The sequence below is a fragment of the Pleurotus ostreatus genome, assembly GCF_014466165.1.
Source record: "Pleurotus ostreatus strain PC9 chromosome Unknown scaffold_8, whole genome shotgun sequence".
Classification (NCBI taxonomy): domain Eukaryota; kingdom Fungi; phylum Basidiomycota; class Agaricomycetes; order Agaricales; family Pleurotaceae; genus Pleurotus; species Pleurotus ostreatus.
Genome location: NW_023503163.1, coordinates 184,258 through 205,909, shown reverse-complemented (window position 1 = coordinate 205,909; position 21,652 = coordinate 184,258). Strand labels below are relative to the sequence as shown.

Genomic DNA, 21,652 nt, shown 5'->3' with positions numbered 1-21,652 from the left:
CAAGTCCCAGCTCGACGGCCCCAGAAATAAATAGACTAGCATTGGAAATGGTTCAATAACCACGGCATCAATTTCATCTGGGCGTAGTGGGAAAGGACATAGAAGAGTTCCGACTAGTAATAGCACCTGTGAGCGCTCCAGGCATTGTCGCTCTGATTATTAACACTGGCAGTGGGAAAAATACGAATTTCGATCAATTGAGGAACCACTTGGTTTATATGTCTGATGACTGGTGTTAAATGACGGAATCATAGACCTTATTTGTGCAAAGAGCAACCATCGACAACGGACGAGGCATGACAACCGTAATGCACAATTGCTCGCGAAAAGCGCAATAGTGTCCGGCGTACAACGCAGTCCAATTGGAGCGCCAAAGGTCAAACTTGTGACCGAGCCAACCGACAAGGCTGATGAATCAGGAGTTGGGCGCCGGTCGTAAGTAGTGTCAATACATCGGACGGTAGCTGGGAAACCACCACGAAGTAGCCTGATTCAGAATGATTGACAGGTGAAATATGAGTCAATCAAGTGAAGTCATACAGCTGAGATCAAAATGACAGGTGTCGCGCGACGAGCGTGTTGGGCGGGGCACGATGACTGAGTGTGGCCTCGATAATTCGTGACGGCCATGAGTCGTGCAGACATCAGGATCTGTACAACACGAGTTTTATCTCGGTCCGTGAATGATCTCCCTCATTGGCTCGTTCCACGACATCCATGGCACTGGCTGATCAGATTGGCGTCCAGTGGGCACGCGATTTACCTTGATATCGCACCGTCCTCGCCTTCTCGCTAGAACCCGTAGCTTCTAGCAGCAAAGCAGCGGTCTTGCGGCGCTCAACCTGAGCCTGCCTCAGTCATTTCGGGAATATATCGGTCGCACTGGCGTCTTCTTGCATGGCTCTGAGATGACAAAAATATCAAGCTCAGAGGCTAATATGATTTACCCGAACGATCCACTCACCTCCACGGAAGGGTCCTGCTTGATCACTGTCCACAGCGTCCCATTGGGGAAAGCCTCTCGGCATCGTGTTAAAGGCGATATGACGACTAACGCCGGATTCAGAGCATACTATTTTTGGGAACCTATCCAGTCTCAAACGTGAGCAATCCGCCGCGAATCGGCGCCTTTGAGAACCAAGTTACCAGTCAGCTTCGTGTCATTGTCGGATCGATGGAGGTTTCATACAAGCTGCAGGGCTTAACGCTATTGACGGATTGGCCAACGACGAAGTATAAGCTCACAACCGCTACTGTGGCCATTAGCTTCCGAGGGAAGTGGTAAGGCTATAAAAGAGAGGATGATTGTGAGTCGTTCGACCAGCAAGCAACCGTTTGAGGCACTACTAGTCAGATATCAGCATCAATGGCAACGAAGAAAGTACTGAAGACACGTATGTATTCCTTTCGCCCGTCGAGTTCGCCGCCGTCCTTAACGCTTTGGCATGTGTAGCTGGAAGCCCACTAGGTGGTGGCAAGAAGCCCGCCCCAGGCCCAAAGGCTTCACAAACTGGTGTCGTAAGTCGATACTCCGTGCGATGGTCGATAGTCGTTGACGTGAGCTACAGCCAAAGCAGGAAGCCAAAGCAACCGGTGTTTCCCATAGTGCCACGGAAGTACCTGGTAACGCAAAGGCTGGTGGAAAAGCCCCCAAACCGAAAGCAGGGAAATAGAATTTGCAAACCGAGCGCAGGGAGCATATATCCATAGCTTTGTTAACTGCAATGTAATAAGTCATGTGGCTGCTCAGCGCTCAGCGCTCAACGTTCAACTCGCATGCATTTGATCCAGCTAGCCAACGCGAGCACGGTGTTATAAGGAGCAAAGACTATGCAGATCAATTGTGGGATCATGGAGTAGGGTCCTTCAGCATCAGATATATAGAACCTGAAAAATCAATTATGAACCGAGGCTTATCAACCGCAGCCAGTGGTAGAACCTATACTTACGTGATTCACCTGGGATGAATGGGATCGTCGCCATCCTTGCAAGGTAGTTGAAGTTCAAAATACTCCCACGGTCTATGATCAGTCCACGAGGACCTACTATATCTCAGGTGACCTGAAACTGACACGCCGGCGCTCAGGTGGCCACGACGAAACTTTCAATCATCCGCTGCGACGACTCACGACGACTGCGATCCTGTTAATCATCGACATATCACAGAATGGCCGAACCCACAAAGCAGGAAACAGAGCAGGTATTCAAAGTTCTGCGGTCCCAGAAGGGCAACAAGGTTAATATGGGATGAGTACTGAGATTGAGCGTTGATTGCTGATACATTGAATTCGCTCGTGCTAGACATGTTTTGATTGCCAGGCGAGGAATCCAACGTGGTCGAGTGTCACCTTTGGAGTGTACATATGTCTAGATTGCTCAAGCGTGCATCGCAACATGGGTGTGCACATCAGCTTCGTTCGGTGCGTGGTCAATACGCCCCGCCACGCGCAACTGCTAAGCTATAATGGAAATTCTAGTTCGACGAACTTGGACACCTGGCAGCTCAGTCAGCTGCGCAATATGAAGGTTGGAGGGAATACTTCAGCTACGGAGTTCTTCACGAAGCATGGAGGATCATCTTTGCTTACTGAATCTGACACGAAGAAGAAATACTCGAGCCGCATTGCTGAACTATACAAGGAGGAACTGTCTAGACGTGTGAAGGAGGATGCTGCCAAGTATGTGATCACCCAAGCCTACCATCACCCTTCGTTAAATCGTTGTTTAGGCACCCGAAAGGGATCTTTGTAGATGGCGCTGAAACATCGGCCTCCCCAGCCGTTAAAGAAGAGGCTGAGGAGGACTTTTTTACCTCGTGGTCCAAGCCAGCTACCCCCAAGGCCTCCGCGCCGTCGACCCCGCGATCTGGTACTCCTTCGTTAGGTGCGAAGAATGGAACCAGTGCTCCTTCAACAACTGCCCCCGCTGCCCCACGTACAATTACTTCCGCCAATAGGGCCGCCAAGCTAGGCGCAACGCGACTCAACTCTAGTTCCTCCACGACTTCTACAACTTCTACGACGGTCAAGAAGTCCCGGTTGGGTCTTGGCGCGGCTAAGACCAAGCCCGTCGACTTTGCGGAAGCCGAGCGGAAAGCTTTGGAAGAAGCAGAGAGGATCAAACAGCTCGGTTATGACCGACAGAGGGAGGAGGAGGAGGAACGAATCAGAAAAGAAGCTGAAGCAGCTACGGCTGCTTTAGCCGCCAAGGCAGCAGCACTCGAGATCGGATCGAATAAAATCGCTGTTAGTAGCAATGGCAAGGCAGCAACGCCTGCAGCAAAAAACGCAGCTTTCCCAAGATTAGGTTTTGGAGCTATCCCTGGGGCAGCAGCTGCTGCTGCTGTCGCCGCCACAACGTCGAAACCTAGGTACGTGCGATACGTTCGTTTATCGCGATAAGGTTCTGAACACATTTATAGCACTTCCACTATAGTCGACGAATCACCTACTGCGGCACGCGAACGTTTCGGAAATCAGAAATCCATCTCATCGGACATGTATTTCGGGCGCAACGCATATGACCCTGACGCCGTCAGCGAGGCTCAGACTCGTCTTCAAACCTTCCAAGGTGCAACGTCTATCTCTTCCAACCAGTACTTTGGACGGGACGATGAAGACGACTCTGGACTTGATCGTAGCGCCGATGGCAACCTCCTCGGCGATGGCAACCTTGCCAACATCGAAGCAGCAGCGAGGGACGCTGTCGCCAGAGTCCTGGCTAACCCAGACGTTCAGAATGTCGGAGAATCAATCCGTGCTGGCGCCTTGAAGGTATGTTACCATATTGCCTACACTACGTCCTTTCGCTGATTGAGGACGAACTCAAGTTGTCCGACTATCTCGCCCAAATGTCTGAGCGGTAGCTGCTGTTTACCGCATGTTCTACACTTTGATTCAGCTGTTTGCCCCTACACGTAATTTTTGTAATCTGGATTCTGGGTTCAATTTTATGATTCTTTCTTCTATTCTTTTACCCCTCAGCTTATCCGCGTCGGCGCTTTAGACCCTGTTATCTAACTTTTTGAAGTTTAGGATTGAGTTATGGATAACCATTCTACGGGAGGGAAGGCGATATGCCCGTGCATGACGCTCAGCTTATTTCGTCGCACGTATGGGGTGAGCGAACTTGTCTTGGCTTTGAGAGCATCGCGAACATCAAGCTATCTTGCGATCCGTTGAGCGTACGTGGCTCAGCCTCCGGTCACCTTTTATTGACATAGGATCCGGCAGGTGCCTGTTCCACACATTTCCCCAAACCTCGTGGGCGCCGCGTGTAGTGACTCGTGGATGGCTATTCGTTTCACACCCTCGACGTCAGGATGAATGTATCGAACTCCTGCTTTAGATTCCAGGGAATTGGCTGAAAAGTTTACTACTGCTAATTGACCGGGCAGCCCCCTTTGTCGTCACATATACCGATGTTATCCGAACGGTCGAGACGCCTTCCACCCATCTGGAGGAGAGTATCCCAGTATGCGGCGCTGTTGGTTATCAATTTCCGGCTGACATCCCTTGCCTGTCTGGAACTTACAATCACCGGTATACGATCATCGCCTGACCGTGTTGCATCCTACTGACGTCTAGACCACCGTGCTAGCTTCGTTGCCTACGTTTTGGATCTTGCTGGATCTAACGTACGGCAGAATATTACCGATCGCGCACACCACATGCTCGAGGTTTAATCTTCCTCATAAATATGGATCCATCCTCCTATTGGATATAAAGGTTTGTCTAAGCTCAGACCCGCGTCGTGAGCGGCGGCAGGAGTAGCATCCATCGCGGTTAGCAAACATGTTCTCCAGGGTGTAACCGACGTCGCATCTATGGTCGGACACCATAATTGCCAAACCCTGCTCTATCGATAGATAACGTAGTCTTGCTGATGGAGAGACAAAAGCACACTAAGTTACATGCCCCCCGAGCCACCAGGGTCAATCTGGGCCCGCACTCGCACTCTGCCGGGATGGTTACAGGAAATTACTATATGTTCAGACGCCGGGGAGAAGGATGGCAGTACGCAGCGGAGATGGAGAACTGAGATATGTGCCTAAACGGAGAATTTGATGGGTATCCAGCACTGATTAGTTTACCTCATGACATACACACTCAAGTTTTTTTCGTGACTAGGTCCTCCTGTTCATCGTTCCTCCGAGTTTGCGTAGAATGAAGGATAAATCTTGATGCGAAGGGCAACAAAAGCACAGCAAAGACTTGGTGGCACAAATTAAAGGATAAATTATCCGCGTTAGAGCCTCTCGAGGCATGCAGTTACGTTCGCCCCGTATGAAAAATCTAAAAAAACGCCTTGATCATAGCGGGTGGTAACTCGCGGATGGCAGGTGGACTTGACGTACGTACCCTTGAAAGGCTACTCAAACGCTTGAAGGTAACGGAGACTTGCTCCGTCCGTCCTCGGAATCTGTTGGCCAGATAACAGACTGTATTTCCGCATAACCCGGAGGTAGTTGGGCACGACCAAGAGAGGGCTTGCAGAATCATCTGATCACACTAGTTGGTTGCTCGAGAGTAAAATTTACGCTCAATACCGACTCCTTGTGTAAATAATACGCAACGCCTAAGATATAAAAGCAAGGGGTATTGCCTTGTACTTGGTCACAAACGAAAATTCCCCCTCCTGTGAGGTCCGCATTGCCCACCAATCCTACGGCAGCACCCCTCCAACGCATTATTTGCTATGCCACCAGTGTGCCTAGTTGTCCGAGCTCTTTGGAGTCTCCTTCACAAGTACACTGTTCATAGCCACAATAGTGCGTTGGAGCAGTGTGAGCGTTAGATGCGGTCGCTGCGCCGCTCAGTCATGATACGTCTCAGAGATGTTCCTTAGTAGCATTCCCCTCTCATCCCAGCCATACAGCACATGCTTCGAAGTCTTATTGTATATCTCGAGATTCCATAGACCGATATCCGCGTAGAACGATATTCTAATGTTAACGTTACTCCACTCCTCCGTGCACATATCATCTGATGCTGATCTCAAAATTTGCCGTGAAGTACGTAGGTGCCATCCTCCAATGCCCCAGTCATCTTAAAGTAGTATGAAATCGGTCCGGGTATATGGAAACTAACCTCGCACCTACGCAACGTGTCGTGGTTATTGTGATTGCTATTGCTCTATAATAACAGCCATAGCGTCACGATCGTACCAGTGCCATCCCAATGTACACGAGACCTTTGTTGGTGTCTTTGTGTGGCTCAATGGCTGTCATAGAGAGGAGATCGACAACTATTGGACGGGAGAACGTATGCGATCCAGGAATCCGTGTAGATGGAGCCGGGTTGAGCCGGAACCAGTAATGGAATCCGTACTAAGTGTCGGCAGTGTGAGCTGATAATCTTGGCGAGATGCTACAGAATGGAGGCAACATACCTTACCCGTGGACTACTGAAGTAGAGGTGAGATAGACGCGCGGATCTTAGGTATAACGTCAACGCCCTGAGCACGCCTCCGTTGGAAGTGATGAGTAAAGGTATACTGCGGGAGAACTGAGGCCATCATTGGCCGGGAACGCGCGATCATAGCCAATGATAGGCAAAGGACCTAGTCGCCTGACCTTACTTGGTGGATATGTAAGTCGGACAACCGTCGACCAGTAGAAAAATGCATTCATGATATGAGCGCTGACACATCTCCGCGGAAAACATCGTCATTTGAGTAATTCTTCAATAACCCTGTCGTCTGGGATATTCCGTATATTATTTCCGCGGTAGTTGAGTCGTCGGAGAGCATCGACCTTAAGAAAAAAGAACGTAAGTTCACCGACAGCATTATTCTCATTCTGAACGGTTCAAACGTACCACTTTCGCCTTGGGGAAGCCAAGCTCCACGAATCGGTCGACGTGGGTATGTTCTAGTCCTGCTATCGCCACATCATCTCCTGAGTTTAGCTGTTTCGCATCCTTTGATCCCGGACCCCCGGCATATATGTGCGTCCAGTATGTCGCAGTTTCTTCGAAGCTAGCCTTGCTAGTCATGTAGTGCTTAGCGACTTCGGCATCCTGTGGGTCATTCGGCTCGGGCGAGCAGAGCAAACTCTGTAGCGAGATCAATGTCGATTTCAATGTGAGGACAGGGGACCAGGCATCCTTGAGGATATCGAGGCAGATGGCTCCTGAAGCTGACGAGACGTTGGGATGGTACACTTTCGTGATGAATTTCATCTTCACTGGCTGAAATGGATATGACTCCGGTATTACGATATCCTAGGAGCCGAAGCAGGTTGGGATCGAATGCGTGGATCGTGGGTGACATGGTACATACTATCTCAAAGTTACCGCCTTGGTACGGAGTCCCCTCAGGACCAGGGAAAGAGCCTTTGAGATGAAAGGGTGATTCATCGATCGTCTCTATCTTGATACTGGAGGTCTTGTCGTTCTTGCAGTCTAGGGTAAAGGGCCCTTCAGCAAGCGCAAGGTAATTTCCAGTTCAATACTTGCCAGCGATTTCTCTGGTAACGCGTCGTAGGCGAGCATCCATGGTTTTAAGAGGAAGTGCTTAATAGAACGAGAAGATGCCTATGGGCGCTTATTCAAACTGACTAGTGTCGTGTGAGCTTCACCAAGGTACCCCTGAGATACATTGTATTCCCGAGCAAAAAGTTGGGTAAAATTTGAATACATGGACTAAATAACAAGAAAGCACGGAGCGGGGGTTAGACGTATACCTAGAGTAGTAGCTTAAGCTTTGGCAGCCCGAGGTCCGAACACGACGCTGCTTCGACGGTCTGGCTTCTTCGAGCTACTACTTGCACTATTGCTTGCCGTATTGAGCGATCCCATCGGCCCTTTACTACTGGTGGTGGGCGGTTTAGCCTCATTTTGAATGACACTGCTGAAGGAACTGTATTTCGCGGCTCCTGGAAACTCGTGGTGAGCGTAGCTCGGCGGCTCAGAGGTTGTAGGAGAACGATTAATATCCGCGCCAGGTGGTGAAGGCGTACTCGCTGCGGACAATATCGGTGCTGGAGCAGCTGCACCGCGAGTGGGCAGTGTTGCTGCATGCGCGTGTTGTGCACTCGATGGTGGCGTCTGCAACGTGTCTGTGTCTACAGCAGGCAATATGCCGGTCGCCGCGCCGGAGTCTACGTAAGAAACTCGTTGATGGGTTTGTGGAGGTGAAGGCTGAGACCAAGCCGAGGAAGAGGTAGATTCGCTAATCTGTGTCAGCGGCGTTCCATGAGTAAACGGTCTGCTTGAAACAAGCGCTCCGGGGCGAAGATTGTGAGGGGGTGATGTGGAGATAGGGACGTTCATAGATGCGCTGGCCTGGCTTTGGTGGCCTGGGGAACTTCTCGCACCACCCCCAATACCTCCTCCGTACCAAGAACCGTATATTGTCCCACCAAAGTCTGGATTTGTGGTACTCGAGTTAAGTTCGGAAGCATTGATAGGCATCCTGGGTTCGGAAGACGCTGCAGGCATGCGGGCTTGCATCGTAATGGACGGTTCCGTCCTGATGGATTCGATATCGGTTGTAGTAACGCCCGTGTAGGAGTATCCACTCGTCGTCTTCGTGCCGCGATCATACGAACCAGCGGTTGAACGCAACTTGGAACGACGTCTTATAGCCATGTCTTGATTTGATACGGTGCCAGTGCCTTCTATATGAACAAATCGACATTCCAACATCGCAAAGGAATGAGCGGTCCCGCTCTCGCTTACTTAAATGAAAAACTCGCCTCGATCTTTGCCCAACGAGTTCAACGCCGCCCGCCTTCCAAAATAATGACCAAGTAGGAAAGATATGAAGGCAGTGAGCACCAACGCTGTTGCCCCGAAACCAACTGCTAGGCCGAGCGTGAGCTGAGGGTCGGATCGCTTACTGAGCAGATGGGACACTGTAGATGCAGCTTCGTCTACCATGAGGGCTTTCTGCTAAGTGCCGCTATAGTCTGTGCTGGATGAGAGCTTGGAGGGAGGGTGACGACAGCATCAATTCATACGCATTCGCCCGTCAAAAACTAGTACAGCCTCAATGCCTCATGCGTTGATTGGATTCAATACATTTGGAAGCGATTTGGATGTCTGGACTTTTGACGCACAAGTTTGACCCTAGATACAGAACATTGACAGCGACAACGGTGCCTTCAACGTGAACCACTGAGAACGGAAGCTTACGCACCACGTGGTATATAGGAGACATTGCTTCGAACTTGCACCGTGGTTAATCTTCTTCCCCCATGTCAGACAGAGTTTTGACTTCTTTTTTCAGCATACCCCGACCTGGCTCAATTGTATCCCAGGTCCAGCCCCGGGAATCATCATAGTTGGTGCACCAGTTCAACTCTTCTGGTAGGATCAACTTCGTTGGCACTCGTATTGATATTTCGAAGGTTTTTGCCGCGACAACTATAAACCAACCTCTGCAGCCTCGCGTTCTCCACGGGGTACATTGTCATATCTCACGGACTACTCACGCTCTGAACAGCCTCGCCTTCGTCACTTGTGGTTGGTATGTTCCACGGCCTAGCAGGTCCGCGCAACGCAACTCTTTCTTTTTCCTATCAGCATCACGATGGTGAGGGAGATAGTATATATTATAAAGAATCGCAGTCAACCAGTGCGCACTGGCGGTGATCCCAGTGATCCAGACACTGCAGCGCCATGCCAATAATGGACCATGGCCGTTCGCCTGTTCCCTTGTCGCGCGGAGGTCTCTCGGCGGCTCAAGTTCAGCGCCAAGGCTGGTCGAAACAACGTCATTGTATCCGGTTTACCTCGCTCCTTGCTCACAGAATCCGTAAAGTACGTTTTGGAAAGTCTCTTTCCCTTCTTTCTAATCTTGTGAATCGATTTCTCTAGGCTCGAGGCCAATGGCGCCGCAACCATTTCAGAGGTCACCACTTCATCGGTTCCAGTGGACTCAATGGCGCGAAGTAATCCTGATAACTCCCTCAACTTTAGCCGCAGAGAGGCGGCAGAAGCTCTTGTACAGTGATGTAACCGTTCAAGTGCCTTCTTAGATAAGTATATGGAGTCGATCGCCTCACCGGCTAATGTTGCACAAAACGGAGCATCCCTGTTGGAGAAGGCGCTCTCAGAGTTCAGCATTCAAGCGGCTTCTATCGATGGTCAGCTTGCAGATGCAAAGCGTACCCTCAAGTCAATACAGGCACAAATTAGCTCCCTACGGGGCCACGTCGTGTACTCCCCTAATTCGGACGATCTTCAGGAGTTCGAGCATAGCGTGCAGATGACTTTGCTCTCGGAGTCGGAATCGAAACAGAACTCCTCGTGACGTACTGTCGGTGCTGCTCAGGGATAATTCTTGCCACATGCTGACCTCCCCAATCCTATTTAGGTGTCACCGACGCCTCCTTGACCCCGGAGTACGAGTTGCGGGCGAATACCACGTCAGCAGAGAAGCAAGCCACGCTCTTATATAGGGCTTCTATCAAACAAACCACGGGGGAGGTACGTATTTCTTCTTACTCTCCGTACACCTGTCTATTCACCCTCTTCTAGTCCTGGGACGACGTCGCCCTCATTCTAGAGACTGCTACGCCATCGTTTGACACTGATTTACCGACACTAGATCCTTGGATAACAACAGCATCTGATCGCAGGGGATCCCAAACCGACGTCTCCATAATCCCGCCCCCACTACGATCTATCTCAGGCGAAAGGCGTGCCAGGAGTCGGTCAAGGAGTCGGTCAAGAAGCCCGCCGCCTGGTTACCATCGCATGAGAGTCTCGGGAAATCGAAGAGAACGTCCTCGCAGCCCTAGTCTAACACCGTCCCGACCTTCTTGGTACCAGCGCCGGCGAGACTCACAGAAAAGCGTCGCGTCGCGCCGAGTGAATGATTCCAGTTCGTCTAAGACTATGGACGCAATTCCGTTCTCGAACCCTTATCCTTCCTATCCCCTCTCTAATGACAATGCATATGGACCGTATGAATACGACCCCTCTAGACCTCGAAGTCCGTCCAGGACCCGAGGATATCCGATCTCAAAATTCTGCAACAATCATCCGTAGACCCAGGAGCCACTCCGATGACTCTCCATTTACAGATATATACGCTACATATCTCGTACCTGGCAAAGTCAGTGTACCGAACGGCGGGAACAACCTCGACGTCACCATCACGCAACTAGAGCTCGACACCAAACTCACATGGATAACAATTCCTAAGAAGGATGCAAGAGTTCATCTACAGGCAAGCGGGTTCATCAGTCCATCTGAATACGGCCATACTGACGCGCTTTGATTTCAGGCGACTGTCCGAAATGACTCCGAATTTATCTTGATCCCGGGCCGAAATAGTGTCTACGTTGACGGCAATTTCGTCGGTAATGTCTCCCTTCCCATGGTTCACCCTCAAGAAACCTTTGATTGTCCCTTGGGGTTTGTTCTACCGCCATTGCTACACTAGGGGTGCCGACTCACCCTCAGCATCGACACTGCGATTAATGTCAACTATCACCCACAAACCAAGAGGACTTCCAAAGCCGGATTCCTCCAGCGTACCTCAAAGGCAGTCATTCATGAGTACTCTCAACAAGTCACAATCACGAACTCGGGGTCCTCAAGTATTCCCGAACTCATTGTGATAGACCAGATACCCAAAGCCGAAGACCCTCGAATCAACGTTAAGCTGCTGAGTCCGCCCCTTGGCACCCATCGCCACGCTCGAGCTCCTTATCCCTAGCATCACAAAAGCCTTCTAGCAGAATTGATATCGACGAGAACGTTAGCGCTCAGTGGTTTACCGCAAACCCAGGTGCCCCGGAGTTGTCGCCCGCCGATAACGATGGTGTTGATGGTAGACTCTCCTGGCGCTGTTGTGTCCCGCCTCAGCGTAAGGTGCGCTTGCACCTACAGTGGGAAATAAGCGTGCCGTTCAATACGTCTGTTGTTGGTCTGTGACCTTTCTCGATTGGCTAACGTACGCTCCTGTGTTCTGATAACTCACGAGTCGTAGAATATGAATAGTCCGTTCCTGTGTTCGCTGCTATCCCCTATATGACAAATGACAACGTACCTCCTGGTTCAGCACTGCTTCCTTCGCAGACCTCGACGCTAGATGGGAATTCGATTCCCCGTCGAACTCCTATCCGGGAATCAGAAGCTGTCCGAATGTAGGACTCGACGAGCGTCTCGATCCCTTTCAGGTTCAAGATTCCAGTCGCTAGGTTGTTCGATTTCTGCATTAGGTTGAGGCTTCTATTATACTTCATCAATGGACCCACGATGCAGTGCGCGGCACTCTCACATAAGAGGCGTGGCGAAGCTGTTGAGAATACAACCTTTAATTCAGCATGCCCCCTCCAGACCAGCAAGTCGAAATCGATTTCCCTCCTCCTCTCATCCAAGCACCTGCTGTGCCGGTGTTTAACCACGAGAAATACTACCTGGATGATGGGGATTTCTACGTACTGGTAGGCATTGCCGTCCTTGGATAGGGTCTGGCGCTCACGTTTATCGCTTTGTCACGAACAGGTAGAGAACAGCTTGTTTCGTGTCCATGTGCACTTCTTGCAGAGGCATTCAGGCGTGATCAAAGAGGAACTCCAGTCGCCTTGTCCCACCGGAATGCACGAGCACGATGCGTTCGTCTTGAAAGATGTTACTGTGGAAGATTTCGCCCTGCTTCTATGGGTTTTCTACGACAAGTGAGTTGCAATTTGCGGTGAGAGCTGTTTTACTAATAACTGGCTATTTAGGTCGCTCGAACGGCAAGCATCGGGGGACGAATGGCTTCGTATCCTCCTTGCTGCAGAGAGTTTGCGAATGCCGCATGTTCAGAATCTGGCACTCGATAGACTCAAGGGCCTCTCGGTTTCCGCCGATCCCATCTTAATCATCTCCGTCCAACAAAGGTATCGCCATAAGATCAGTCGTGCATGGGCACGAGCCGCATTCGTTCATATTTGTGAACGCCAGGGCCGCCTGACAGTTGAAGAGGGTGAACGCATTGGGATCCTCGCCTCTGTTCTGATCGGGCACGCCCGAGAGGAGGTTCTGCTTCTCAAATCGCAACCTGAAGAGCAGACTGTTCAGAATATTGTCCAGCGCATCATCATTCATGATGACCCTCCGATCGCCCCTCCAAAGTACGAAGTTCTCGACGATTCTAAACCGTTTGAGTGCAATGTAGAAGGCGCAAACGTGGTTGTCTACGTCAGTTACTTCACCGGGCTTCACTCTCATCCATCTAACTTGCGTACAGGCAGGGCAACATAAATTTAGCATCCATCGACATTTTCTAGAACAACAATCACCCGTGATCAGCCAAATGCTTCGTCCAATGACGCCTGGTCAGGATCAACAATGGGACATGATTGAAGGTTCCAACGATACGATCACATTGAATGTCGACAGTTTGCACTTTTCTTGGGTTCTTTGGCTGCTTTACAACGAGTGCGCCGATTATTCTTATTCAATGACCGCAGTCTGATCGCTATCGATTGATCCAGGAGCCTCCTCATAAGCCCGTCCATCGAGCAATGGTCCGCAATCCGTGCTGTTGCGAAGCAATACAAAATGGACTTGATCGGCGCGTATGCGACAAAACGGATGGGAAAGACACTGGATCTGGTTGAGCGCGTCCTATCTATCCAGCGTTTCGGTATGCAGGATCAATGGACCAAAGACACATATGATATATTCTACCAGAGGGAGGAGCCAATATCGGCGGAAGAGGGCGAGCGGTTGGGTTTTAAGACGTGGGCCGAGCTGAATGCGCGAAGAGAACACTTTCTGAGGAACATGTCGACGCAGAAGTCGTCACTATCGGGAAATAAGTTGAAGAAGAAGAAGAAGTGCTCGTGTCGGTGAAAAGTTTGAAGGGACTGTTGTACTTAGTTAGGCCCTAAGTAGATTTAACCAATAAGGATTGAGTCGATTGATGACCAATCAAATTCACACAACTGTACAGTACATCGGATATTGCCGAAACCTTCCAATCAACGGCATTCGAACGTCCCAAATCATCAAGACCGACCTCAAGCTCCTCGACAATGGCCTCCCGCCCAACAGTCAACGTCCGCTCTGCCTCTGGAGGTGGCCGCAATCATGTTCTCGTTCAATGGAGCGTTGCTGATGCACTTTTCACTTTTTGAACAGAGGCTTCATCTTCACTTCCGCTTCCTGCTGTATTGACTGCTCCGATTAGGCTCGATGTCGTCTCGCAGGTTCACAGTGAGTAGATCATATACGTTGCGCAGGGGGAAATCTCTGAAGGTCTTTGTCAGAGAGCATCGCAAAGAACCGCAGGCAAGCATACTCTGTGAGCGAGAAGGCTGGCCACCAAACTAGCGCTGAATCCTGGGGTACTGGTCGCGCTGTTGCCCGTATTCCTCGTGTAGGTGGCGGAGGAACCCACCGATCTGGCCAGGTATGTCTGCCTCTACTGTAGATGGTCTTGCATTCTCAAGACCCCCCCCTCCCCCCCGATAGGCCGCATTCGGTAACATGTGCCGTGGTGGACGCATGTTCGCCCCCACCAAGATCTGGCGCAAATGGCACGTCAAGGTCAACCAGAACCAACGCCGATTTGCCGTAGTTTCTGCCCTCGCCGCTTCTGCCCTCCCTTCTCTCGTCCTTGCTCGTGGCCACCGCATTGAGCAGATCGAAGAAGTCCCCCTCGTCGTCAGCGCTGCCACCGAGTCGTTCAAAAAGACAAAGGAGGCCGTCACACTCCTCAAGGCGCTCCACGCCTACGCCGACGTCGTCAAGGTTTCTAACTCGCGCAAATTGCGCGCAGGCAAGGGCAAGCTCCGCAATCGCCGCCACAGACAGCGCCGCGGCCCCCTTGTCGTGTACAACGAAGACAATGGGATCGTGAAAGCGTTCCGCAACTTGCCCGGTGTAGAGTTGGTGAACGTGAGGAGGCTGAACCTCCTCCAGCTCGCTCCTGGTGGCCATCTCGGCCGATTTGTGATCTGGACCGAAGGTGCATTCGGGCTCCTTGACGAGGTCTACGGAACCTTCGACAAGGCGTCTGTATACAAGAAGGACTACCTGTAAGTCCCAATGTCACTGCCGTTAGGCCTCTTATCTAATTATGCGTCTTCTAGCCTCCCCACTGCCAAAATCTCCAACCCCGATGTCACGCGCCTCATCAACAGCGACGAAATCCAGTCTGTCGTTCGCCCTGCGGGACAGAAGGTCCAAAAGCGCCCTTGGACGCAGAAGAAGAACCCGCTCACGAACAAGACCGTGCTCTTCCGCCTCAACCCCTACGCCAAGACGCTTCGCAAGCAAGAACTGCGTAAGTTCATAACCAGTGATTTTACCGAGTTATGCTGATCTGTGGTGTTTTACAGTCAGGCAAGAGCGCGGGGAGAAGAAGAAGAAAGAGTCTGCCGCCGGCGAGACCTTCTTGCAGACTCTCCACGCTCCTTAATTCTCTCGATTGTTCGTTGTCTAAATGTGACGAAAGTGCGAGGTGTCCATATGCATTACATACATGTCGAGATATGCAAGCAATCCATGATATACGCTTATGCCAACCTACTGCGCTGTTATTTGACTTCTGAGACCGGGGGGCCTCTAAATTCGTGGTTTGTAGCATGAGCAATTGATGCGCCAACGACAGTGCGCCCAACATGATTGTTTGCCGACTAAAAACTTACACGACGCTTCGCGACGCCTCAAGATTCAAACTCGCTAGGGATCAGATTTTAGTATGTGTCCCTTCGGTGCCGCTAATCTGGTCCATTGCTGGTCGTGGCAGCATATGAATCCATGAAACGTCCCTTGAACCCAACGACTATACCCGGAAAAAACAATGAACAGCCTGAATTTCGGGGTGCATTCCGGCGATGTTCATATGCTTTCGTGTCATTTCACGACCTCGTACTTTGTTCGCGCATATGGTTGCGCGCAAGGCACATACCATGTGCACCCCTTTTGGGGTTTGCCCCTAAGACTAATTCACGTGATGCATAGAACTTCGTGATCACACGCGTCCGCTTTTTCAGCCCGACACCTTCCTCAAAATATAAAAGCTCCTTCCAATACTACACCATGGCGTCCTTTCTTCGCAGATTCAGCTCGTCGGCCTCTGTCAAAAATATGTCAGTACTTCCATTGCCAATTCCTCGCGCTTTCATCACTGAATTATTGGGTTTCGTGTGCACAGGTCAAACGTTTTCGTAAGTCTCACAAGAATACGAATGTACCGTTGGGAAAGCGTCTAAACAACCGGATGTACAGTTCGACATTGCAATCGACTCCCAGAATGCGGGGCGCGTAGTTTTCAAGCTGTACGACGACGTTGTGCCCAAGACTGCAAGGAATTTCCGGGAGCTTGCAACGGGCCAGCATGGGTTCGGTTACGCTGGGTCGAGTTTCCACCGTATCATCCCGAATGTACGTACTAGGTGGCTCTGGGATGCGCAATTTGACGGCTGACTTGAGGTTTATGTCTTCAGTTCATGTGCCAGGGTGGTGATTTCACGCGTCACAATGGAACGGGCGGAAAGTCGATTTACGGAGAGAAGTTCGCAGGTGAGTGTTGCTGGATTCAGTGAGTGCGGCAAAGTCCTGACAAGCTCCAGACGAGAACTTCAGCCTTCGCCATACCAAACCTGGCTTGCTTTCCATGGCGAATGCCGGCCCGAACACCAATGGCTCTCAGGTGCGTACCAAGTCTCTTCACGGCTTTAGTCCCTTTCTAATTCCGTATCACCGTACAGTTTTTTATCACCACCGCGGTCACAAGCTGGGTACGTCTCGAATTTCAATTTCTTAATGTCACTGGACTGACCGATCCCCCAGCTTGACGGGCGACACGTCGTTTTCGGCGAGGTTCTTGAAGGAATGGACGTCGTGAAAACGATCGAAAGGGCTGGCACAGCCGCTGGCACGCCCTCGAAAAAGGTCACCATCACCGCCTCCGGTACAGTAGCATGAGGTTTACGGTACATTTATCTAATACTACATACAATACTTAATGAACCGTTGGCGTCGCATCATTCAGTCATCCCTTTTGCTTATGGACCCAGACCGTAGGGCAAGACTGCGTCAGCATTCGATTCTTTTGCGGAGGTACCAACAGGTTGACCTTCAGCAGACGTCGTCGATGTGCCGACCAAACTGGGGTTGGCGTTAGTGGGATGTATAAAGCAAGCAGCATCCAATCACCTCTGCGGTCTCCGGTGGAACATGATAGGCCCTTTGCCAAAGAGGGGGTTCCATCCTTTGATTCCAGTTGTTGGGACGCTGGATCGAGACGTCAAGATGTGCGGTCTTCGATCCCACGGCTTATTACCTTTCCTCTGGTGGATCTCCCTGTGCGACATCCACGCCTTTGTTCTTGGCATCTGCCAGTTTCTTTAACCTAAAGTACCCTCCTTGATCAACAGTGTTGACATAGCAGCATAGGACCAAGTCATACTCCGCCTGGTGCTCAAGAATGGGACGAACCACAGGTCCTATTCCGAACCACGGTTTCCATCCAGGCAGCCCATGGATGAATGGATCGTATTCCCTACACCCCTTAGTATGCTTCATCTTTCTCGGTGAAAGTCCACAATTGCTTACTTTGCAGGAACGGGCAGCGCCACTACGTTGCTGCTCAGGAACGACCAGAGAACAACAGCGAGCACGGGCGACGCTGGTAACATGGCGGTATGTTTCAACAGAATGACCTGGCAAGGTAGCTATTTCATATGCCTGGCAGCTAGCAGGATGCTCTAGTAAGATGTTTCTGGCGTATGGAAGTTCGGCATGCGGCTAACCTTATGTAGGCTGGCTAACCATATTGAAAAGTAGCTGACAGATAGATTGTTTTGTATACTAGTACAACGATGAGTTGGGCAGCGGAAGAGAGCCTCAAGTTTGCTGCGCTTTCCCTTCGACCTTCCCTCCTTCATGTGAGCAAGGCTCTACAAGCGTGTGCCAGTCCGGCGCAGCGTGTTCCGAGGACGGAAGGTGCTCGCTATGAGCGGCTACAGCGATTGGATTGCGCGGTAACGGCACTATGGGCATTCCTGGATTATGCGGCTGAAACGGGGGTTTGGGGAGCGGGTGGAATGTACCAATGTGTCCAGCAGCGCCTGAGCCGGGGTGTCTATGACCGAGGTCGCACAGGTACTCGCTGACTGGATCGTCTTTCGCCTCTACTGGAGCCCCTGCAGTAAATGCTGCGAAGAACATGACAACGCAAAGTGTGAACCATCTGTTCGTATGGGCGACGTATGAGAAACCTGTTGCGAGCTATGCTTTGCAATCACTCACGTTAACTTCACTTGACTCGACAGCATTGTGAACCAGCGACGGGAACAAGTGGTGTGCGTCTGGTGCAGGAACCACGCTGGAGGAAGCGATAGCACTGGTGGTGCCTTACTGGCCCTATTCATGGCTTTTGTAATTATGCTAGCTAGCAATGGTCCTTCAATGATACCTGTCTGCGTGCGTAGGCTGCACTCCTGAAAACTCACCCCCGAGCTAACCGCTGCTCTAAGAGTCGATGGCTAGAATGGTCAAGCTACCGAATGTCGAGGTTTGTCACTGAATTGGCCAATAACGCGTTGAACTTCCTAAACGAAAAGACAAGATTTTATTCACTTTCATATTTTACAAGCCGTGCGTAGTTATGTGGAGCTCAAACTAGAGTTGTTCATAATTTGAGTAAAGAATTGCAGAGCCGCCTGGCCAGCTGGCAGTCCTCCAAACTTATAGGCGGGGACTTCATGGCCTGCACCGTAGATGCGTAGGTAAGAAAATGTTCCGGCGTTCTTGAATTGGCCAGTCGTCTTGCCGCCGACGGCGAATGGTTGGAAGGCTTGTTGTTTGTAGAGAGAAGTGAACTTCGTTTGCAGAGCGTCGACCTAAGTTAATAGAAGACTAAGTAGATGCGGGGAAAGAGGAAAGAGGTGACGGACCATCGCTTCGACACCATTGAAGTTCAAGATGTAATCCTACGTATCAATCGTGAGTAACGTGCTGCCTCGAGAATAGTCGAGCAAGGAGACTCACGGCATCACCATCAAAGATGAGTGTTCTAACTCCAGCGTTGATGACTGTTTCCAAATCAGGACGCGAATTCCTCATCCAATCACCAGTAGCCGCAAAGTTGCTATATACTTTGTTGCTGCTTGTAGTGTAGGTGACCTCGCCTCCAATCTTGGTACGTACAGAGTTCAACCAGGTGGTGAACGAGGGCGGGTATGGGTCGGGATCGGTCGCTAGCACGTAGTAAACCTGTTCATGTATGTCAGAACCTGCTCTTTGGAATAAGGCGTAGCCTCACATCAAAGTTTCCGGCAAGCGGAGAAAGAATGTTGTTGTTGCAGAAGCTCTGCGCTCTGGAGCAAACACTGTTGGTTCCACCAGCGTTGCATTGGGTGATCTGGCAATGAAGAACAGAGTGAGGGTCCACCCCTGTTTAATCAACGATAAGAGGGGCCCCCACCAAGTCACGGCAGCCACCCGATTGCGTCCAGGCAGTGGTAGCGCGGGTAATAGTGGATTGAGATACTAGAGGGTGGTACGGGTTGCTAGCGGCGTATGCCAAGTATCCTGGGTATTGATTAAGGGGGTCCTGGAATAACGTTGGGTCCGCGGATCTGCAAAAGTGGATGAGCTTACTGTTAGGCCATCGCCAACACCTAAGACCTTTAGGTTGAGGGGGAGGCCAGTAACGGTACCCGCTGAGATGGCTGAATTCTGAGCCAAGAAATGACTACGTAAAAGGTGAATGAGAATACAACTGAAGTCAGCAAAGGAGGCACGAACGCAGCGAAGGTGGGTCCGTAGTGTCCACCGTATCTATGATTGACATCTAAGCAGGTTCATTTGTGACGAAAGAAGAACTGAGCCTACGATTCGGTCCAGATAGCCAAGTCCCTCTTTTGCAAAGAGGCAAATCGCGAGTCCTTGAGGAATATTTGAAGGAAGGACCATACGTCCGCGGCAGCTTGTTGACTGGTGCCGACGGTCGTGTCGCCGTGAGAGAAACCAACGCCGACGGGTTGGTCAATGAACAGCAAGTTTGCGTTAGTATTCCATGAGAAAGGATTGTTGATAACAGTCGAAGAATCGTTGGTAATACGGCATGGCCCGTTCTCTTGGAAAAGACCAATCATCGATGAAGATCCAGGCTGGATTGTCAGTCAGCAGAAGTAACAGACAAGTGGGTCGAAATGCATACTCCTCCATTGAACCATAGTGCGAGGGGAGCAGTGTCTGGATTGTTGCGAGCGGCAAAGTACCAGAACCTAGGTCCATTGTGGTTAGCCTTGAAAGAGAGTACGACAAGGAAGCATCTTACCATATACTCTTGGTAGATGTCAAATCGCCGTAACCAGAAGCTTGGTACACTCCCGGGGTCGTTTCTAGGGGAAGATGAAAATATCACCATTTCTCTGCAGTGTAAGGTAGATTGAATAAGCTTACCACAAACACCATGATTCTCAACGATGCGCAACTGGCCGGGGGTGGTGGCAGCTGGCGCTAGGACCGAGTCCGCCTTTTCGGTGAGATTGAAGGTTGCGGGTACGCCACCAATCACGCCGTCGACCACAGGTATCTGTCCTGCATCTGCCAAGGGGATGAGAGCAGGAAGAATCGCTGCCAAAGCACCGAATATCATGGCGAATGAGTTTGAGAACCAGAACGTTCGGGGGTTCAGACCCTTTGACTCAAACTCTTTATCCTGAGCATCGCCTAGCGGAAGTTCCAGCGAAGCACGATTGATAGAACAGAATTCGTAGAAGTGTGCTCTGTCTGACGGTGTGTCCTAATCGGATGATGCGTGCACATGCACACTGGATTCCGTCATGATAAAGCTTGATGAGGACAAGTTCGCGTGTGTGTACTTGTGGCACAATACAACCCTCGTCCCCTCAAGATACAAAGTGCGAGTGCATCTCCTGTACGAAGCCCGAGGGCATACCTAGGAGAAATACATATCTCAGTGTGAGGGAAGCATGCGTGTATCGAGATTTAAAAAAGAAGCAGCACCTAGCGCGCGGAACGGGTGAGCGTTAGTTTGAGATGGCGGGTCTGCTTGATATACTGATAAGTGATCAATGGAGCTTCTGCCGTCGTAGTGTCTGTCTCCTCTGACATGTGGTGTCGGATATACTGAGGAGGAAGAACACAAGAACCACGCAAAGAATTTGTATGACCCACGCTGAGTTCCATAAAAATAGCTTTCATACGGGTGGCTGCAGCATATCTCACTAAGAGCATGTTCGCACTAGATCATATGAGAGGTCCGTGGAAGGCGGGCGAACAGCTAGAGAACCCGTGGTGATAATCAGCAAGCTTGCCATTTATTTACGACGTTTACAGATCTTACCTACTGTCATCGCTGCGGTACTCAAGCTCAAGCTCGGACATCTATCCCGCTTTAGATTAGGCGCCCGTCAACGATGCTCTTCCGTTGGTACTTCAAGAGTTCGCCGTCGTCACCAAACCCTGAACTTTGTAGACGGAGTTAGCTGGGCAGCTTTGTAGTTTGGGGAATACAGGGTCCTGCAACGGCTACAGTACTGCACCATTGCGGCGCGCAAGGTCAAAACGTTGCATAGCTTCGAGCCGTTGCTCTGATCCCTGGAAGATTATCTGACAGATGACAGCCCCGGCATTAGAAAAAAAACACAGCCGATTTGATACGACGTACACAGTCCTTGCTTTGTGAGTGGCAATTGGCCTTTCGGCGCGTCAAAAAGAGTCAT

At 50.7% G+C, this 21,652-nt stretch overlaps 11 protein-coding genes across 11 annotated transcripts; 6 read left to right on the top strand and 5 right to left on the bottom strand.

Annotated features, from left to right (window-relative positions):
• Positions 1 to 1,366: 1,366 nt before the first annotated feature.
• On the top strand, positions 1,367 to 1,673 carry PC9H_010392 (uncharacterized protein; the record flags this gene model as incomplete). Its single annotated transcript, XM_036779885.1, has 3 exons — positions 1,367 to 1,394; positions 1,454 to 1,518; positions 1,569 to 1,673. The coding sequence occupies 3 exons, from the start codon at positions 1,367 to 1,369 to the stop codon at positions 1,671 to 1,673; spliced, it is 198 nt and encodes a 65-aa protein (XP_036627268.1).
• A 494-nt stretch (positions 1,674 to 2,167) lies between these two features.
• On the top strand, positions 2,168 to 3,865 carry GLO3 (ADP-ribosylation factor GTPase activating protein, ER-Golgi transport; the record flags this gene model as incomplete). The annotated part of the gene is made up of 6 exons (XM_036779884.1): positions 2,168 to 2,236; positions 2,302 to 2,420; positions 2,478 to 2,678; positions 2,729 to 3,370; positions 3,422 to 3,773; positions 3,830 to 3,865. The coding sequence occupies 6 exons, from the start codon at positions 2,168 to 2,170 to the stop codon at positions 3,863 to 3,865; spliced, it is 1,419 nt and encodes a 472-aa protein (XP_036627267.1).
• Positions 3,866 to 6,667: 2,802 nt separating this feature from the next.
• PC9H_010390 (uncharacterized protein) lies at positions 6,668 to 7,497 on the bottom strand (the record flags this gene model as incomplete). The annotated part of the gene is made up of 4 exons (XM_036779883.1): positions 6,668 to 6,754; positions 6,819 to 7,223; positions 7,282 to 7,403; positions 7,458 to 7,497. The coding sequence occupies 4 exons, from the start codon at positions 7,495 to 7,497 to the stop codon at positions 6,668 to 6,670; spliced, it is 654 nt and encodes a 217-aa protein (XP_036627266.1).
• A 200-nt stretch (positions 7,498 to 7,697) lies between these two features.
• PC9H_010389 (uncharacterized protein) lies at positions 7,698 to 8,591 on the bottom strand (the record flags this gene model as incomplete). The annotated part of the gene is made up of 1 exon (XM_036779882.1): positions 7,698 to 8,591. One exon carries the CDS (start codon positions 8,589 to 8,591, stop codon positions 7,698 to 7,700), a length of 894 nt encoding a protein of 297 aa, XP_036627265.1.
• Positions 8,592 to 9,639: 1,048 nt separating this feature from the next.
• On the top strand, positions 9,640 to 11,888 carry PC9H_010388 (uncharacterized protein; the record flags this gene model as incomplete). The annotated part of the gene is made up of 9 exons (XM_036779881.1): positions 9,640 to 9,764; positions 9,822 to 9,948; positions 9,988 to 10,090; positions 10,321 to 10,433; positions 10,485 to 10,656; positions 11,033 to 11,166; positions 11,236 to 11,366; positions 11,415 to 11,623; positions 11,671 to 11,888. The coding sequence occupies 9 exons, from the start codon at positions 9,640 to 9,642 to the stop codon at positions 11,886 to 11,888; spliced, it is 1,332 nt and encodes a 443-aa protein (XP_036627264.1).
• A 392-nt stretch (positions 11,889 to 12,280) lies between these two features.
• Positions 12,281 to 13,205, top strand: PC9H_010387 (uncharacterized protein; the record flags this gene model as incomplete). Its single annotated transcript, XM_036779880.1, has 3 exons — positions 12,281 to 12,400; positions 12,462 to 12,634; positions 12,686 to 13,205. 3 exons carry the CDS (start codon positions 12,281 to 12,283, stop codon positions 13,203 to 13,205), a joined length of 813 nt encoding a protein of 270 aa, XP_036627263.1.
• Positions 13,206 to 13,257: 52 nt separating this feature from the next.
• PC9H_010386 (uncharacterized protein) lies at positions 13,258 to 15,369 on the top strand (the record flags this gene model as incomplete). The annotated part of the gene is made up of 8 exons (XM_036779879.1): positions 13,258 to 13,382; positions 13,439 to 13,783; positions 13,900 to 14,024; positions 14,088 to 14,162; positions 14,216 to 14,358; positions 14,421 to 14,986; positions 15,041 to 15,249; positions 15,290 to 15,369. 8 exons carry the CDS (start codon positions 13,258 to 13,260, stop codon positions 15,367 to 15,369), a joined length of 1,668 nt encoding a protein of 555 aa, XP_036627262.1.
• A 623-nt stretch (positions 15,370 to 15,992) lies between these two features.
• On the top strand, positions 15,993 to 16,880 carry CPA1_2 (Multifunctional pyrimidine synthesis protein CAD; the record flags this gene model as incomplete). The annotated part of the gene is made up of 7 exons (XM_036779878.1): positions 15,993 to 16,042; positions 16,108 to 16,120; positions 16,182 to 16,337; positions 16,400 to 16,475; positions 16,526 to 16,605; positions 16,664 to 16,693; positions 16,746 to 16,880. The coding sequence occupies 7 exons, from the start codon at positions 15,993 to 15,995 to the stop codon at positions 16,878 to 16,880; spliced, it is 540 nt and encodes a 179-aa protein (XP_036627261.1).
• Positions 16,881 to 16,960: 80 nt separating this feature from the next.
• PC9H_010384 (uncharacterized protein) lies at positions 16,961 to 17,593 on the bottom strand (the record flags this gene model as incomplete). The annotated part of the gene is made up of 4 exons (XM_036779877.1): positions 16,961 to 17,063; positions 17,112 to 17,189; positions 17,239 to 17,457; positions 17,511 to 17,593. 4 exons carry the CDS (start codon positions 17,591 to 17,593, stop codon positions 16,961 to 16,963), a joined length of 483 nt encoding a protein of 160 aa, XP_036627260.1.
• Positions 17,594 to 17,801: 208 nt separating this feature from the next.
• Positions 17,802 to 18,232, bottom strand: PC9H_010383 (uncharacterized protein; the record flags this gene model as incomplete). The annotated part of the gene is made up of 2 exons (XM_036779876.1): positions 17,802 to 18,147; positions 18,207 to 18,232. The coding sequence occupies 2 exons, from the start codon at positions 18,230 to 18,232 to the stop codon at positions 17,802 to 17,804; spliced, it is 372 nt and encodes a 123-aa protein (XP_036627259.1).
• Positions 18,233 to 18,562: 330 nt separating this feature from the next.
• PC9H_010382 (uncharacterized protein) lies at positions 18,563 to 20,562 on the bottom strand (the record flags this gene model as incomplete). Its single annotated transcript, XM_036779875.1, has 11 exons — positions 18,563 to 18,799; positions 18,854 to 18,889; positions 18,948 to 19,172; positions 19,222 to 19,320; positions 19,384 to 19,512; positions 19,560 to 19,653; positions 19,707 to 19,739; positions 19,794 to 20,071; positions 20,122 to 20,188; positions 20,242 to 20,305; positions 20,367 to 20,562. 11 exons carry the CDS (start codon positions 20,560 to 20,562, stop codon positions 18,563 to 18,565), a joined length of 1,458 nt encoding a protein of 485 aa, XP_036627258.1.
• Between the last annotated feature and the right edge of the window lie 1,090 nt (positions 20,563 to 21,652).